General features: G+C 37.1%; 2 protein-coding genes and 1 pseudogene across 5 annotated transcripts; all 3 read right to left on the bottom strand.

Moving 5' to 3' along the window:
• LOC107958863 (conserved oligomeric Golgi complex subunit 8-like) lies at window positions 1-10,314 on the bottom strand (annotated as a pseudogene).
• A 523-nt stretch (window positions 10,315-10,837) lies between these two features.
• On the bottom strand, window positions 10,838-11,659 carry LOC107958862 (leucine-rich repeat extensin-like protein 1). Its single transcript, XM_016894764.2, has one exon. It carries the CDS (start codon window positions 11,568-11,570, stop codon window positions 11,001-11,003), a length of 570 nt encoding a protein of 189 aa, XP_016750253.1. The 5' UTR covers window positions 11,571-11,659; the 3' UTR covers window positions 10,838-11,000.
• Window positions 11,660-11,825: 166 nt separating this feature from the next.
• LOC107958861 (U-box domain-containing protein 52) lies at window positions 11,826-16,107 on the bottom strand. Of its 4 annotated transcripts, none has more exons than XM_016894763.2 (9): window positions 15,671-16,107; window positions 15,455-15,528; window positions 15,248-15,369; window positions 14,949-15,161; window positions 14,579-14,873; window positions 14,377-14,478; window positions 13,829-14,257; window positions 12,903-13,700; window positions 11,826-12,276 (listed from the first exon to the last, which is right to left on the bottom strand). In XM_016894763.2, the coding sequence occupies exons 1-9, from the start codon at window positions 15,828-15,830 to the stop codon at window positions 12,253-12,255; spliced, it is 2,217 nt and encodes a 738-aa protein (XP_016750252.1). In that variant the 5' UTR covers window positions 15,831-16,107; the 3' UTR covers window positions 11,826-12,252. The 4 variants fall into 4 exon arrangements, with proteins under 4 accessions (XP_016750252.1, XP_040968831.1, XP_016750251.1 ...); XM_041112897.1 differs by lacking the exon at window positions 11,826-12,276 and adding an exon at window positions 12,441-12,697 and having other exon boundaries at window positions 12,874-13,700; XM_016894762.2 differs by lacking the exon at window positions 11,826-12,276 and adding an exon at window positions 12,441-12,697 and having other exon boundaries at window positions 15,671-16,105.
• Between the last annotated feature and the right edge of the window lie 3,396 nt (window positions 16,108-19,503).

Raw genomic sequence — 19,503 nt, 5'->3', positions numbered from 1 at the left:
ATTAAATTTACTTTTTCTTTTAGGGCAGCAAGAATGGACCAATAATTACAAACAACTAAGATAAAAAATCGAGTGGTTAAAAGTAAAAAGAATTTTTAAATGATGAGCTTCCTAGTATACTTCCCCAAGCTTTTCATCAATCTGCAAAATGGGACTGTTCTATTTCCTTATCTGCGTTTGAGATCCTCGTTTCATCAATTCTGCCTGTGGGTTCAACACCAATTTTCATAACAGCCTGAGGAACGTCACCATTTTCTGAAGTGGTATTTTCTTCTACGTTACTAATTGGTTTCGAAGGTTCTTTCAATGAAGCGATTATCGACGGGCGACTAAATCCATCATATAAATTCTTAACATCCATGACAAGAACAGCTCCACCAAGGTAACAACGACCAAAGCATGTTGCACCATGTGGGAAAGCAACCTATGAATAAGAGAACTTAATTACATGAAAGCTGTCAAATATGCTTTGTGAAGAGAAATGGCAGGGGGGACAGTCTGCCAAATTTTATTAGAAAGCACTTCTATAAATGCTTGGCAAATCGAGAGGAAAAGCCCAGACTCGGTTTCTCTTAGCATCCGGGTTGCATTGTACCTCAGTAGAGAGTCAGAAACAGCATGCAATCCCTTAATTAATTCTTGAGCGAGAACTTTCTTCAAACTTACTAGCGCACAAGCACGTAGCTCATTCATTGCCACAGAAACACCTAAAATCACCAGAGAGAAGAAATAAAGCATGTCAATTTCCCCTCATGGAATGAAACCTATCTCATGACCAACCATTTATTTATTCGGAAAGCACCTATGATGAAGAGATTAATAACTGCTGCGGACCCTGAATACTTATTTACAACTGTTGTGCGGAAGCGTGTGAAAGAGTAAAATTATTGGACTAAAAAATCACACTAAGTTCAATTCCCCGGAAAGAAAGGTGGATCACGAGGATCATTTACGTACCAAGTCTTTCCTAGCCAGAATATCCCTCTATCGTAATTTAATAGCACAATAAATCACTACAATCACACTCACAAAATATGAACAATAAATAGTAAAGAACACCAGAATTTTAACGAGGTTTAGCAAATCTTGCTTACGTCCTCGGGCACTACCAAATATATTTCACTCCAAAACACAAGTGAAACTTTACAAATAGGGAGAGAGAACAATGCCTTAAGTAGAGAATGGCAAATGTGGGATGATTAGAATGAGCAAAGGTTAGGCCTATTTATAGTTGAGGTTCAAGGGCCACCTTGCAAAGTCCTTATTCACTTAGGGACCAAAAATTGCTATTATTCCATGCCCAACACTAAATAAATATTTGGTGCCCATAACTTTGACCTTTCCAAGGTATGGGTAGGTATGGGAAAGGCATGGGCAATGTATGGGCAAGGGATGGGTATATTCTAATAATCTCCACCTTGAAGATTTGATTAGGATAATCTTATCTTCACACAATTATTTCTGCCTTTGACAACAATACTTGATAGTGCCTTCTTCAACTGTTAAACTTGCAGGATATTGATCAAGTTCAAACAATGTTCGAACTTGGTTGCTGTTACTACCTTGGTCATCATATCTGCGGGATTATCTGCAGTCTTGATCTTCTGAAGATAAATTTCCCCTCTGCAATAATTTCCCGCACAAAATGGAATCGTACGTCGATATGCTTTGTACGTGCATGATAAACTTGATTCTTTGCTAAATGAATAGCACTTTGACTATCACAATACACGTTAATATGCTCCTGAACCAACCCCAAGGTTTTAGCCATACCTTGTAACCAAATAGCCTCCTTTACAGCCTCTATTATAGCCATGTACTCGGCTTCTGTGGTTGACAACGCAACTGTAGACTGCAATGTAGACTTCCAACTTATTGGTCCTCCAGCAAGTGTAAACACATAACCGGTGGTTGATCTTCGCTTGTCCAAATCACCGGCATAATCAGAATCAACGTACCCAATAACACCTTTACCAAGTGTATTATCCTGCTTGAACAGTAATCCAACATCCACGGTCTTCTGAATATACCGTAGAATCCATTTCACAGCTTGCCAATGTCCTTTTCCAGGATTATGTATATACCTGCTCACTATACTAACTGCTTGTGAAATGTCGGGTCTTTTACACACCATTGCATACATCAAGCTACCCACTGCATTAGAATACGAAACTTGCAACATGTATTCTCATTTCGTATTCTCGAAGGAGATAGGTGTGCAGAAAGCTTAAAATGAGAAACCAACGGGGTACTTACAGGTTTTGTCTGCTCGTTCATGCCAAACTGCTGTAGTACCTTCTTCAAATACTGCTTCTGAGACAAGCTAACTCTATCATGAGCTCTATCTCTCCATATTTCCATGACGAGAATCTTTTTAGCTTCTCTTAGATATTTCATCTCAAACTCGAGATTGAGTTGAGTCTTCAATCTTTCAATCTCAATTTTGCTCTTAGATGCTATTAGCATATCATCAACATATAAGAGCAAGTATATGAAAGTTCCTTCTTGTAGCTTCTGAAAATACACGCAATGATCAAATTTACTTCTTGTGTACCTTTGCCCTTTCATGAACTGATCAAATCGCTTGTACCACTGCCTCGGAGATTGCTTCAATCCATAAAGCGATTTTGTCAGTTTGCAAACCCAATTTTCTTTTCCAGCAACCTTGAATCCATCTGGCTGAGTCATATAGATTTCCTCTTCCAAATCACCGTGTAAAAACACGGTCTTCACATCAAGCTGAACTAGTTCAAGATCATATTGCGCAACCAAGGCTAGCAAAATCCAAATAGACGAATGCTTCACAACTGGAGAAAACACTTCATTGTAGTCTATTCCTTCTTTCTGAGCGTAACCCTTTGCTACCAATCTAGCCTTGTATCGAATTTCATTTTTACCAGAAAATCCTTCATTCTTTGCATATACCCATTTGCATCCAATTGCCTTCTTTCCCTTGGGTAGTGTCACCAACTCCCAGGTCCTATTTTTATGAAGAGACTGCATTTCTTCATTCATTGCTTGCTTCCACTTTACACTATCAGGGTTACTTATTGCTTCTGTGTAAGTAGAAGGAACATCATCATCTGCAATTGGAAGTGCATAGGCCACTATATCATCAAAGCGAGCAGGCTTACGAATCTCTCTTCTTGGCCTCCTATATGCAATTGAATCTTGTTTCTGTAGAGGTTCTTGGGTAGGAACCTCTTCATCATTTGTCCCTTCAATATTAGCTGGATCATCGTTAACCTTTTCAAGCTCCACCTGCTGCAAAGTACTACTGGTTTTTTCATCCTTTTGTGAATCATTATACTTCAACATGGTTGATTCATCAAAAGTCACATCTCTACTGAAAACAATATTCCTTGTATCAGGACACCAGAGACGGTATCCTTTTACTCCATCAGTTATACCTAAGAATAATGCTTTCTTTGCTCTTGGGTCTAACTTAGATTCTTTTACATAATAATATGCAGTGGAACCAAATACATGTAAAGAATCATAATCAGTAGCAGATTTACCAGTCCACATCTCCATAGGAGTTTTTCCATTTATTGCAGCTGATGACAAACGGTTAATTAGATGGCACGCATATGTAACTGCCTCAGCCCAAAATTCCTTTCCCAATCTAGCATTAGACAACATACATCGAACTTTCTCCAGTATAGTTCGATTCATGCGTTCTGCCACCCCATTCTGCTGTGGTGTATCCCGAATAGTGAAGTGTCGCACAATGCCCTCATCTTGGCATACTTGTAGAAATTGATCGTTTTTGTACTTAGTACCATTATCTGATCGAAGTCGTTTGACCTTTCGACCAGTCTGAGTCTCCACCATCTTCTTCCATTTCAAAAATGCATCCAAAACTTCACTTTTTCTTTTCATTAGATACACCCATACTTTTCTTGAATAATCATCAACAAAAGTAACAAAATAGTGTATACCTCCCAAAGAAGCCACTTTGGTAGGTCCCCACACATCACTGTGAACGTAGTCCAGAATTCCTTTCGCATTGTGAATTGCTGGACCAAATTTTACCCTCTTCTGCTTGCCCAAAACACAATGTTCACAGAATTCCATTTTGCAAGAATTTGCACCTTTCAACAAGCCTTGCTTCGCCAATGTCTGCAAAGCTTTTTCACCAGCATGTCCCAATCGCATATGCCATAATCTGGTAGCCTCTAAATCTACATCTTTTGTAGAAACTATTGATGTTGATTCAATAACTGTACTTCCATTTAAAAAGTACAAGTTATTTCTTCTTGTGCCTTTCATCACCGTCAATTACCCAGCTACTACCTTTAGTAATCCATCTCTCAAAGTGATTTGTGAGCCCTTTAGATTCTAGGGCCCCTAATGAGATGAGATTTTTCTTCAGGCTAGGTACATAGCGAACATCTGTCAAGACTTGGATTGAGCCGTCGTGATTCTTCAATTGGACTGTACCTATTCCCATTGTCTTACAAGCACTATCATTGCCCATAAGAACAATTCTACCTTCTATCTCTTTAAGATTAGAAAACCAATCCTTATTAGGACACATATGGTAAGTACATCCTGAATCCAAAATCCACTCATCCGTTTGACATGCCATTGCCATGCCATTGCCATGCCAACCAAGTTAAAGTCTGATTCCTCATCATGCTCCGCTACATATGCATGAGAAATAGCCTTACCCTTTTGTAGCTTAGGACAATTCTTTTTCCAATGCCATTTTTCACGGCAAAAGGCACATTCATCTTTGGCGGGTCTCCCTTTGGACTTTCCCCTTCTACCAGATTTGCTGCTGTGTGAACGACCTTTTACTGTTAAGACTTCTGCAGTTGTATCTCTGTGATCTCTTTTATCTTTCTTTCGAGTCTCAAATCTATACAACGCACTACAGACTGCATCAAATGTGATCGTGTCATTCCCATGAAGCAATGTGGTGGTAAGATGATCATATTCATCAGGAAGGGAATTCAACAACAATAATGCCTTGTCTTCATCTTCAAATTTCTCATCCAAATTTAGCAAGTCTGCTAAAATTTTATTGAATGAGTTCACATGGTCATTCATCGACATACCGGGTGCATACGTGAATCGATAAAGTTTTTTTTTCATATAAAGCCTATTTTCAAGACTTTTCGTTAGAAACTTTTCTTCCAGTGTATCCCATAACTTCTTCGCTGATGTCTCCCTCATGACAGAATACTACTGCTCTTTGGCCAAACATAGGCGGATTGTACCACACGCCTGTCTATTGATCTTGGCCCACTCCTTGTCATCCATCTTGTCAGGTTTTTCTTCAAGGGCTATATCTAGCTCTTGCTAACATAAGACATCCAGGATCTCACATTGCCACTTACCAAAATTATTGGTACCGTCAAATTTCTCTACTTGAAATTTTGCATTTGTCACAGTAGTCCTTGCTGATGACGATGCTACTGCCATTTTTCTCCTCAATCTCAACTACTGTATACGTGAACAGTACCGTATACGTGAACAGTGCCGTATACGTGAATAGTACCGTATACGTAAATAGTATCGTATACGTGAATAGTACTATAAACGATCGTATTCCCCAAGTACGAATCTGGCTCTGATACCAATTGTTGTGCGGAAGCGTGTGAAAGAGTAAAATTATTGGACTAAAAAATCACACTAAGTTCAATTCCCAGGAAAGAGAGGTGGATCATGAGGATCACTTAAGTACCAAGTCTTTCCTAGCCAGAATATCCCTCTATCGTAATTTAATAGCACAATAAATCACTACAATCACACTCACAAAATATGAACAATAAATAGTAAAGAACACCGGAATTTTAACGAGGTTCAGCAAATCTTGCTTACGTCCTCGGGCACTACCAAATATATTTCACTCCAAAACACAAAGTGAAACTTTACAAATAGGGAGAGAGAACAATGCCTTAAGTAGAGAATGGCAAATGTGGGATGATTAGAATGAGCAAAGGTTAGGCCTATTTATAGTTGAGGTTCAAGGGCCACCTTGCAAAGTCCCTATTCACTTAGGGACCAAAAATTGCTATTATTCCATGCCCAACACTAAATAAATATTTGGTGCCCATAACTTTGACCTTTCCAAGGTATGGGTAGGTATGGGAAAGGTATGGGCAAGGTATGGGCAAGGGATGAGTATATTCTAATAACAACAAAAAATAAAAAGCTTTTGCTTACAAGATTCAAGTAACTGAATGAAAATTATCACGATAGTTTGTATTTTTGCAGATAACTTGTATAATTCTGTTAGTTTTAGCTAGCAATCAAATGAAAAAAGACAGATACACAGGAAACACCTCAATTCCTTATGGTCCAACATCGAAACTCTAATTTAAAACACAAAAACCGGTTCTCTTTTGCCTTTGCACTTAACACAAGAGTATTATGGATAAAACTAGCTTGAATTTAGAAGTGAGAACCTCTAAATCACCTACCACTCTCCAACTTTGAATGTTCAAAACTTTGACTCAAGAAATAAGACTGAGCATTTTGAGAAGCATGGATCAAACTTACTGTTAATTAACACTGCAACCGGTGCTGTTCCATAAGATAAGATGGAGGAGTTACATCTTCCTGACTATCTTCACTAATACTTGTTGCTGAAAAGCCAACGGCTGGCAGGGGAACCCAACGATGTGAATCCAAAATTAACTGGAGCCGAGTAACACAAGAAGTTACTAATCAACAAAATGTAGATTGTTCAGAAAAAGTTGTGAGCCCAAACTGTAACACTTAGCCAAGTAAACTCATCTGAGGACATTATAAAACAAAAATTCCTAACTTTGACTTCCTCCCGCATTCCTGAAAGTTATCAACCGCTGATTTCATATTCCTTGAGAATATATTCAACACTGCTCTGTAAAGGGTGAAAGTCAATGTAATTAATCACGAGGTATAATGTGCTTAGATTCCCACTTATGAAAATGGAGCTCATTTCATACTTGTTATTTATCTCTTTAGAGAATACCGTGACGAGAAGATTAATCACTCCAATTGACAAAATGAACACCCTAGTTTCAAAAAAAATCAATGTAATTACTCATAGATATAGGTAAAATGCCGTTTAGGGAAACAAGAAAAAGAGGTTTATTTATTTACTCTTCTAAAAGAGATGGAAGCAAGCCTCGAAAATCCAGCCCAACCCAACCTAGTCCTATTGCACAATACTGTCAAGTGTCAACAAGAAAGAACAAAACAGACTATTACCAAATTTGGAAGCAACAAAGTTACTTGTTTCATATGAGGTATGAATCAGCCACCTAGGAGCAGCGTTTCTTTTGCACAATTAACCCTATTCTAAAATGAAGTGGTCTTAGAGTAGCATTACTGCAAATCTGAAACCAGATTACCTTTCAAGTTCGCTCAAAAAGTGAAAATCTTTTGATACAAGCTGATATTGACTGTGATCTTGTTAGAAACGAAAAATTTTCTCACCATACACTGATCCAGAATACTTGACAGTGATCCACCCTCTGTTATCGTTGGGAGCATGAAAGAGTTTTAAGGTCTCAACTAATCTGATGCATGGCTCAACCAAAAAGAAACCCACTATCATAGTTCTCTTCACTTCCAGATGCATCATCAGAAAAAAATTGCTCGATATTGGTTAACAACATCAAGATGATGCATCCTATGACAGCTTATTATCCCTTTTAAATACTCATAAGCATTTTCTGGTCCACATCAGCAAGAATCCTAGTGAGCCACGTTTCTCGGCATCTCAAAAACTGAAAAATTAAGTAATGCTGTCAGAAGGGCACACATGAAGTCACGACTTCTCTTTCTCGATCTTTCTTACCGTTTCTAGAGAACTCTTGAACTTATCGTCATTTAAGCTTATTCATAGATAAACTTATCTATAATTATACGCATGTATATTTAATCTAAACTGCATAGGAAACCTATAAATTGGCAAAGAATTTCTTCATTTATATGCGAGAGTTAGTATGTCATTTTAATCTGTGGATAAGTTTATCTATGGATAAGCTTAGATGATAAGAGTTCTCTTAAAATGGTAAGAAAGATCGGGAAAGGGAGAAGTCAGTGACTTCAACACTTCCCTCATCGACTTTTCTTTTTTACTATAATTTTTTTATGCTATTTCAATTGAATTGCAACAATTAAGCTCTAATTTAATTAATGAAAATTTTGATTTTCACTCATGAATGAAAAATATGGAGATACATTATCGATAATTTTATATTTTATACGAATATTTTTTTTTTAATTTCGTATATGAAAGATTGGATTCTTCTAATTAAATTGTTGATCCATTATCACAATAAGATGACATAAAAAACAATAATGAATGAGAAAAGTTTGATGAGAGAGTGTTGAAGTCACCGATTCTTTTCTTTTGCAATCTTTTCATTGTTTTTAGAGAACTTTTGAACTTATAATCATATAATCTTATCCATAAATTCAAATAATATTACTGTATGTATATCTAGTCTAAACCGGCTTAGGAAGCTTATAAATGGGCTATGAATTTCTTCATTTATATGCGTGAGTTAAAAGAAAATAAAAGTGGAAGTAAATGCTTTCTTAAGTTTTGGTGTTATTTTCTATGTATCCATGTTAGTTTTATTTTCTTTTTAATTCAGTCCCTCCCTTTTATTATTTAAGTTATTTTATATTTGCTCCCTCAATTACTTCAACACATGATGAAGACCAAAAATAAATAAGGGAACGGAGTTGGAAATTGATGAAGTAGCTGTGCAAAAAGTTACCCGCAATCGCATTTCATACTCGCCAAACACTCCTATTCGGCGTAAATATCCAATAATTAGAAGGCATTCCGGTAACTGCAATACATGGACCATGTACTTCACTAAATTCCAAGTAAAATAAAATTTCACTCATAGCTTGCAAATAAATACCTGAATATTAGAGCGAAGCTTCTGGAGAAGCTGAGAGAGCAGAGATGGGGTTGTCTGCCTAACTTCTGCAGCCAGTGCTTGAATAACAGGTAATCTTCTTAAGAAGGGAAAAGCAAAGCTCGGTCAATTGTCTTCCAAATTTGACAAGGAAATAATAGGAGTTAACTCACTTAGGGTGCAAGGTTGAGAGCTTGCAAACAAATACTTCCAAGTCCAGAGCTTCATCATAATTGCCATTTCGTACACATCTGCAGAAAAATTGAATTTAATTATGCATCCTAGGATGTGCATTTGAAGCAATTAGTGTCTCAATAACATATACAATTTATTCAAGCACATAAGTGTCCATAAGCTGAGGAATCTCAAGTAACTCGAGCAAAGTACTATGATTTCCTAGCAGGGATTCATCTGCCTCTTCTCCAAGATATGTTCTGCAGATTCAACAAACTCTGTGCAACCGGATTTCAGGTTTGGGATCACAGTTATCTGCAAAGCCACGAGATATTGTGATTGATTCCTCCTCTTAAGTAAAGCAACTTTACCCGATGTACAAGTTCTGCCTTCTTTCACCATTATAAATATGGGGACAGGGAAAGAGAAGCAAACACATCAGGAAAACCAAAAAAAAAAAAAAAAAACACAGTGTATGCCCTCATGCATTATCCAAAGATACTTTCTAACACAAGATAATTGAAGCTATTTTTCAAGTTTTTTTGCTCTTTCTCATATTAATAAGCAAAGGTAACCAGTACAATTGAGATTCACTAGGTGGCCTGTACCACTATTATTCAGTTATATAATACCATGATCAAATGAACTGAAAAGGAAAGGTCATTACCATCGATTCAAGATGCTTATTGATAGAAGATACTTCCTCTTTGATCGCAACCAACGCATCCGCAGCAGAGATGAAAGCGCGATAATTACCAACGGCCACTTCTAGCATTTGCCTCTGAATCCTCTCCGTGTCAACTCGAAGAAGCTCCGGTTCCTTTCTCATTCAGGAACAATAAACTTAATTCAGTATCAAACAACTTATACCAAGAAAAGAAGAAAACAAGAAAGACAATAGGAAAAAAGGAAGAGAGACCTTATGGAGGCGGTCGAGAGTGAAGGAGAGGAGCTCGGAGAGGTAAGGCTGTTGGGAAACGGAAGCGAGAGGGAGGAGACAGGCCATGGCGGAGGCCACTGACGCTGATAGGGAAACGGCGACGTCTCCATTCTGTGGCTCCATTACCATTGCCAAATTATGGTTTGCTGGATCTTGGAACAGATCCGGAATTTGGTTTAAAGGAGATTGAAAAAAAAAAAAAGTCGGTACAACTTTAGTTTGCTACAGCTTCTTTTCCAGTTAGAACATTTCTGGATCCGGATGACTTTTTGGTAGTGAGTCTTCGGCTTCCGAGGAGTTAGCGGTTAGCTTGATCATATCAGGCCATGTCAGCATTCTGGCGGGTACCCGATTTGGACCCCTTTTTTTTTTAACTTAGAAAAGGCTGTGTTAATATATTATTATTATTATAATATTTTTTTTATTTTTACTGATTCCAACCTAAACTATTCTTACGAAGATGAACATTAGACTGTAATTTGGAGTTTATTTGGTTTTTATTTTTTATTTTTAACTTAGAAAATGCAGAATTAAAGTATAGATTGAGTTATTTAATTTTACAAATTAAGGGGATTAAAAATGAAATATATCATTTATTTTTTAATCATCTTAAAATTCTACCGTCAATGTATATACATTAATTCATTTTATGTAAATTATGATGAAATGTTTTAATTAGCTTAATAGGTATTCTTTATGCTTTAGAATCATGAAAACTAATTTTTTAGGAATTGTGATTGTTGTTGCTAAGTTGTAAATTTATGATAGATGAAATCTTTAATTTGTATGGAAAAATATATACAATCATACAGATTAAGAACACTTGCACAAGTTCCAAACAAATGAGGAATAACAAAAACCTGATATATTATAATTAATTTATGTCTAAACATCCCCAGAAATAGAATGATAAACGAACATAAAAAATGAACAGGCCAAATGGCTTCTTGATTTCTCTACATTTACCTGTGAGATACCATTACTCCCCTTAAGTACATATAAAGGTCAACCCTTCAACAACGCAATAACACAACAGTGAAACAAAACAGCATTAAAAGTGACAAGGATGCCTGAAAAGAAAGAGGGGAAGCCTTTGATACATAGTAGTAAGGATAGGGATACTGGATTGGTCCTACTATTGCAGGTGGCCCTTGACCATTAGGTGCGTTGTAGAAGTACTCAAAACGAGGTGGTGGTGGACTGGCCTTTGAGGAATACGATGAAGGTGCTGGTGGTGGCGGGGGTGGGGGTGAGGGTGGCCGTGGTGGAGGTGGAGATGGAGATGGAAGTGATACCGATTCTAATGGTGGTGGTGAGCATTGAGAATCAGGTAATTGTGGTGGGATGTAATCAGGTTCAGGTGGTGAGTCGTGAACTGATGGTGACGGTGGTGAAAACGACTTCAGCTGCGACGGAGGTGGCGGTGAACAAATGACTGGACATGTTGTGCATTCGCTGATGCATAGTGACCCGTCTGATGGTGTCCCCATTTCATGCTCGGATGTTACTCTAGCCAGCATGATCATGCCCATGATCCCTATTTTCAGCCATTTGCTTCCTTTGAAAACTCGACCCATCACCATTTCTTTAGTTTTCTTGTAACATAAGTTGAAAGAAACCAGTTATGGCTATATGTTCTGAAGCTTTACCGACACAAATGCCAAATGAAAACTACGCACCTTTATACAAGCGTGTGTATGGCTCTTCTAAAAGTCTGGTTTAGATTCTTCCTTAATGATGGTTTATGATGCTTTGCTGTAAAGTGAAAGATTTACTTCCACAACTTTTTTTTTTTCAATTGTTAAACAGATCGGATTAAACAACGAAATGACCAATAATTTGGACACATAATAACACCAGGTAGCATTGATTACTAAAGAGCTTGAAATTGGTAACCCTTCAAATATAATTGCATTACATCATACTACTGAAAAAAAGTAGACATCGAATGAGATGGTTAAAAATACATTAGTGCTAATCTGCTTGGCTTTTGAAGCTTTCGCTTTCATGGCAGGGGGGAATCCAAAGCTGAACTTGGTTGGTAATACCATTCTATACCTTTTTTCTTAACATAAGTTCACCTTTGCTTAATATGTCACCCTTAAAACTTTATTCATTGTTTGTGCTTTTCTTTCATAAGAGGGCTCTCCTGATTCTCCTTTTCCTCATTGCAGCTTTCTAGGGAATTCTTTGCTTGTAGCAGCATTTTGTATGAGTTGGAACTAATTGTTCTAGGCCAGCATGGAACTAATTGTCAGGCCATGTTCATCCAGAACAAGAAAAAAATACCTGTGTTATTAGATGATTCAGTGTGTATAATTATGATTTGTGATACTAACGAACGACTTTCATATATTATACATCTAAATATAAGACGGGAAGTAAGTTTTCAATTCTTAAAGATAAATTTAAAAAAAAAAAAAAAGCTGCTAATTGTTCTGCAAGCACAAACATGAAGTAATTTTAATAAGGCTTAATTTCCGAAAGCAGCTTTTTGTAAGTACTAAAATGATCCTGTAAATATACACATTTCCTATGTTATATTGTATAATCCAGCATCCATCCATCCCTCTTCATCTTGTTTCTCTTTAGATGCAAGCAGTTTCTTTCTCTCAGTCCTTCAATCTATGTTGGAACTTCAGTTAGTGCCATCTTCATTACAGTTTGCCGTTTCTTAAGGGTCAGAATTTGCAGTCTTAGTCAATGATTCCTAGCCATTACACAACAAAACTATGTAAGTAAACCAGGTTTTGAGTAATAGTCACTCGTCTGAAGACAGTCTTGTAACTATTCCTGTTTCTTCTGTTTATTTGGCTACGATTTGAAATACATAAACTTTTCAAGCAATGCATCTAATTTAATGTGAATGATAGATAAGTCTCAAACCTGACTATAATGATAGATAAGTCTCAAACCTGACTATCTGCTGACAGCATCGACCTCGAACTGCGACCATTAGCACCGGTGTTACCATCACTGCTATAACCACCGCTGTTACCCTGGCATCCATGGCTATGCGAGTCAGAGCTACTTCCCAAGTCTCTTAATCGGTTAAGTTCCGGCACTATGACAGTGCCAAGATCTGGTCTGTCCCTCTTTCTCAGCTCCACACACTTGAGTGCTAATTGAGCAAATGATAAAGCCTCTTCAACTGGCCAATTTGGTACCGCTGGATCAAGCATATCGGCGAAAGTTCCTTTCTCAATGGCCCTTCCAACATGGTGAGCAATACCCATTGGAGGCTTGGCTGTAATAATCTGAAGCAGCATTATTCCAAGGGAATATATGTCTGATTTAGTTGTTAGCATGCCTGTTTGTTGATATTCCGGATCTATGTAACAGAATGTCCCTGCAGCTGAAGTCATGTGATATTGTGTCACACTGTCAGCTACAGAAGGTGGAACTAGCCGTGCTAGGCCGACATCGCTTATTTTGCTCACATAATTTCTGTCTAAGAGAATGTTAGCCGGCTTAAGGTCCCGATGCACTAGTGGTTCTGGCTTTGCTTGGTGAAGGAATAAAAGGGCAGTCGCGATTTCAGCAGCTATTGTAAATCGTCTCCTCCATGAAAGTGGAGGAGTATTGCCCCTTCGGAACAGCCTATCCTCTAAACTGCCATTGAACATGTATTCATATACCAGGCATCCATACTCAGGGCAGGCACCAAGGAGAAGGACCATGTTTGGATGTCTCATGCAGCTAAGAACCTCAACCTGTACAGGTAACACAGTATTAGCTTAAGATAACCATGCCAACAACCTGTTTGGTCTTTTCCAACTGAAATTAAATGATCTTAAGAACATGATAATCCTTGTTTGATATCCCAACATTGACAGCTAACCTCTTGCTGGAACTGTTTCTTTCCTTGAGCAGCATCAGGTCTTAAAACTTTGATGGCAACCGGAGTGTGATCAAGTTTGCCTTTATAAACAGGTCCATAGCCTCCTTCTCCGATCTTATTATGTGCTTCGAAGTTTTCAGTAGCTTCTTCTATTTCTTCAATGGTATATTTTCTATACCGAACATCAGTATGAGCCAAAGCATTCAAAGCTCGATTCTTCTCGTCGGCCTCCTTCTTGGCTTTAAGCTCTGCTTGTCTTCTTCTATGTGCTTCCATCTCTGCTAGCCTCTTAGCTGCCTCAGCTGCTTCAATGGCAGCTTTGCACTTAGCCTTCTCCTTCTCTGCCATGGCAAGGGCTGCCTCTCCAGCTAGCCTTGCTTCCTCAAACTTACGAGCCTCCTCCATCTTCCACTGATGAAGCTCATTAGCCTGGACTTGAAAAAGTCCATTAATTATGTTCTCAAATTAGTGTTATTGACACTTGGTATTATCTTGTTGCTTTAATTGATAGAAATTTAAAAGTTGAGACTATATTGGTATAAGATTACCTTTTGCTTGGCTGTAAGAGCTTCTTTGCAAGCTGTGCTGTACATATCCATGGTTTGCTTAAGTTCAAGCTTCAACCTTCTCAGTTCAGCTTCTATGTCTCGCTGCAATTCACGGCCATGAATCTTAGCAATTCTGCCATTAAACAGCCAATGCTTTACTGTAAAATAGAATAAAATTTCACTATCTGTCAATTCTTCTTACAGAGCTTTGCGGGAGTTGCCCCGTAGAGGGACCGGAAATCACAGAAAAATCTAAATTTTGGTCTGAAAAATCGATAGATCCATGGGAACGTTTGTTTGGAAGACTCGAGTCACTAGACAAAGAATCTTGGCTAGATGAAGGCTGTGCCGCTCGCATAGCTGAATCAATGTCAAATGACAGATTTGCTGGCGAGCTTCTTTGCCTGTCACGGTCACGCATAGGGGCTTTCGGGGTATTATCCACTGACATTCTATCCGCTCCTGCATTTCTCGACCCTCCCCTCGCATAATATGCTCTGTTTTAGATATAATGTCAACAACGGACCAATATCCAATCAATAAACAACAATGTAAAACCAAATTTCCCTCACCTGCTTCCATCGTCTTCAAATTGATCCGACGGAATCGGCGGTGGCATTCCGCTTGGTGCCTTTGGTGGGGTAGCAGTGTTCGAAATAGGTCGCTGTGCCGTACGCATTGTCAGTATCTTACCTTTGGAAATCACATACACAGAACAAAAATCTGGTGCACTTTTGATCAAGCTTGCCGAAATATCATTCTTGCATTTCCTATACGTCAAATAACTGAACCCCTTTGATCGTTAGAAAATGATGAAAAGACATAAATTCGAGCTTGAATAAAGAAGAAAAAAAAATTTATATTGCTTAACCTTGATAAACCATTCCTTGTTGCTCCGCCAATAACTAGGTTGTTAATCAAGTTTTTGTTCACGTAGTCCATAAGTGCTTTACAGATATCAGCATCATCCAGGACAACCTCCTTCAATTGAATCTGAACTTGACAATGAAAAATTGGATATCAGCTTGAGATTTGATTACAAACAATTATAATACTGTTCTGCATGATGATTGTTTACCGCTTTGCGTGCACAGTAGCCGCGGAAAGGAATGAAAAGCTGGTTTATGTCGTAATCAGATTCGCTTTCACCCACTGCATGTTGGATTCAAGAACAAAAATATACCAGAAAAAAGAAAGTTTAAGATAAATAAATTCACTAACTCTTTTCTTGCGTCACAAGGCAACGAAGATAATAACAATAATACTACTACGAGAAAATAGAGAGGGTACCTACGGTTTCTATGCCTAACATGGATCAAGATGATGTAGGGATTGGAGGCCACGAGATGATCAATAGCCCAACGTACAGCATGTGGGCTGTTTTTATCTTTGTCGATGGCCACCGCAGTGGTGTTGGTCGGTATATTATCATCAGATGAGAAAGGAGGAGCCATATCTCAAGGGAACAAATCCAGAACTTTTGTCACCGGCACCACCACCGTCACAAACGCCCCCCTCCACCTCCCGATATACAACTTTTTTTTTATAATATTTTATTTGTAAGACAAAAGAAAGAAAGAAAGATGGGAAGGGAGAAAAAGCCTAGTCGAGGGGCTTATTTCTGCCGGTGTTTAGACGCAATGCAATGCGATATTTGGTCATGAAATGAACTTTTAAGAATCTATTTCCGCCATTGCCTTGTTTTAGGCAATTTGACCTGGCCCGTTCCTTCAACAACTGTATTGTAAAACGAAAGGAAAATGAAAAAATGGCTGCCATTTGAGTTTATCAGCAGTTTTTATTGTTTGTTTTATTTTTTACTATAATTAGAGCATTTGGCCATCAGCCGATCAAATCAAAAAGCTTGATATTTCAACTTCAGCTCTTCCTTGGAATGGTTGGATGGATCAGTTCAGACGATGTTAAAGGAACTAAAATTAGAGCAAAGCTATTTTCCTTTGTGGATTCTAACTATAACTTCCCCACCATTATTTATATATGGCTGGATAGGTTTTTTTTTTTTTTAAACAAAGTGGATCTTTTCTTGAGAGAAATATGCATCCTTCTGGATTGTTTTTTTTAAATATAAAAATAGATATTTTTTTATAAAATTTTCAAATAAAAATAGATAAGTTATATTTATTTTTTTAAAAAAAATTGAATTTCTCACCTAATTTTATTTACACGTTTCTCTCACAGTAGCAAAACTTTTAAATGTTTTGTTAGATGTTTGAAATTTTTTAAAATTTATAATTAGATCCCAAATAATAATTATTGAACTTTTACAGATAAAAGATACATCAGACATTGAATTTATTTTGCTTGAATGCGTCATCTAAAATAAATTTTGCATACGGTTATTTTAGAGTATCATGTTAATAAACTTTGAATAAAGTTTGAGAATTTGTCTGAGTTGGTGGTCAAAGAGTAGACACTCTGACCACTAAAAAGTAAGAGTGCATAGTAACATGGCTGCTAAAAAACTAGCGCATGTATGATTTGGACACATGACCTCTATAAATGACTCATAGGCAATGAAGGTGCCATTTGGATCTAAACCAGCTCTTTAGCAGTCATGAGTTTCCACCACGTTCGTTTCTTCATTGGTGCAAGAGGTGCCTTTTAAGTTTTTTTCAGAGTTAGTGGACAAAATCTTGAGAATAATATATGCATGTGTTGATCTTTTAGCATCATTCAAAGATAACAATACCTTTAATTTATCAATATGATATATCTAACAGGATCGAAAGCCAAGTATGTGTGCATGGCTAATGCTGATACGGATTTCCAGTTGTTCAGCAAGGCTACACGAAGAAAGTTATTACAAAAACTGAAGAAGCATAGACTTCAAGGACATGAAAATGAAGTATGTTATAATTTTTTTGTTCAATGTTTTTCCTTACTATTTTGCGTCTCTTTATTTATTTTTTCTGTCTATATAATAAGCTCTCACATGTTAGAATCTCACATTGAACTTAGTTTTGGAAAAAAAGTGAGTGATTATAGGCTTTGTTGCTTATGAAAATCATTTCTCTTAATTTTTTTTAACATAAACATCCTTCCTTATAAAAAGGTGGCCAATACTTGTAGTATATAGCTATTAAGTACATTGCCTGAAGGCGATCAAAAATGGGGACCAAAAGAACCCCAAACATAGAGCTCAAGATCACGTAAAACCCAACTCAGAACTCAAACCAAATCAACAACAAATGTTTGGAAACAAGACTTATAGACAGGTACATGCATAAACTCGCGTGTGAGAGCGTTGAATCCGTGGATCAACTATATCCCTATTGTCGCAACGAAAGAGTCAAATTTAGTGACAAAATAAAACAGAAAAAAAATAAAAAGAACAAAGACAAGAAATTACACCGAAAATAGAAAATAGGGAAAGGTTTAAGAAAATAGGATGAAAAAAAGTACAAAGAAAGGAGAGAAAAGAAAAAGAAAAAGATAACATCGACCAAACTAATTAGTCACGTAGTTTCACAACAATCTCATCCTCCTCCATAAATAAATAAATAAATAAATAAATAAAATCTCTATTGCAAAAGAGGAGAAAAGAGCTACTAACCATCAATGGATAGTAGCATCCCATCAATGGATCCATCCCTGAGGCCAGTAGATAACTGAACCACAGTTCAAGGCTTAACTTTTCATAAAGGATAGAAACAAAGGGACAAAGAAAAAGGAAAGGAAGAGAGGAAAGTGTAACGGCAAGCCACCTAGCAAACTAGATTTAGAGCTTGATTACTTTTAGAGACAAATCAGAGAGTTTGTTTTAGAAAAAGAAGAGAGATGATTGCGCATGCATTTTGTTGGGGTAGAAAAGAAGGCAAAGCCTTGTATTACATCAAACTAAAGACAACATTATCTCCCATATGTAATTTCCATACGACCAGCAAGTAATGTGTGTTTGACCCCTAGTGCATTGTTGGGCCAACTAGCCATGTAATCGGCCACTAAATCTGCCTCCCAGTAGACGTGTTTGATTTAACTCATGTATGCTTTCGGCCAAAGAAAAATTACTGGCGTCTTCCTTTGCTCCATTCAGCATATGAAGCATTAATTTATTATCAATCTCAAGTACGATTTTCCTGTAAACCTGGGCTAATAGTATCCCATCACCCTAAACTCACAATTTCGCTTAAGTGATGGTACAAATTTCTAAATTCATTCTTAATTCAACATTAATCCCATTATCATTTAAATTTCAAAGAAAATCCCTTGAAAATAAATTCAAATGTTTCTATCTACAAATGTTGAGCACAAAAATAAAAATACATTTTTCAAAAGAGTTATTTTCATTGTAGAGCAAATATAGAGCATATTTTAATTAAAACATTGTCATTAGATTAATATTAAGTTTTACGTGATGATATCCACCCAATTTACTTAAAACTCTTTCCCGACTTACTAAGATATGCTTCATCGAAATCAACCCACAATTTCATCAACACCATGATTAATGTCTTTGGAAAAAGAAATTATTTTCTTACTAATTTCCATAGCCGCCAACATACCATACCAAATTCTAGAGTTTCTCTTAATTGAATATTGGAGAGAAAGAAAAATGGTGATAGACATGGGCTTAGATATTCATTCATACATTTTGCATATTCTGGAATCATAACATAATCGAATACAGGAATTTGAGATTTCCTTAATTTATTAATAATCTTTAATGGGGTTTTATCTAGTTAAGGATGTACATGCCGGGAAATGAGGATCATCTTTTAACTTTATTTGAAAGAATTGAATGATTAAATGAATATGAATGGCATTTGGGATTTTGCCAAACCCACCAAAGATTTGGAAAATTCGACCATTTGACACGTTAAGTGTTTCATGGACCATCCATCCACCTGCAATATTGTCTATCTTGTATTAATAGCTTTGGAAGCATGCACGCTGCCTGCAATCTTTTATTCTAGGTAAAAGACTCATTCAACAACTACTCACTGCCACTGCACCCTCATTTTTAATGTTACTAATCGAAACTTCATGCATACAAAAAGTCAAAAAGAGACACGCATGGTTGACTATGCATGTGCCTTTCAGATTTGCCCAATCTCGTTTTTACTGTTTACCTATTTTGGGTTTGATTTTCTGAACTGGTCCCAGAGA

This window comes from Gossypium hirsutum, chromosome A05 (assembly GCF_007990345.1).
Source record: "Gossypium hirsutum isolate 1008001.06 chromosome A05, Gossypium_hirsutum_v2.1, whole genome shotgun sequence".
In the NCBI taxonomy this organism is placed as follows: domain Eukaryota; kingdom Viridiplantae; phylum Streptophyta; class Magnoliopsida; order Malvales; family Malvaceae; genus Gossypium; species Gossypium hirsutum.
The sequence above is the reverse complement of the archived record's forward strand: the minus strand, read 5'-3'. Positions and strand labels throughout refer to the sequence as shown.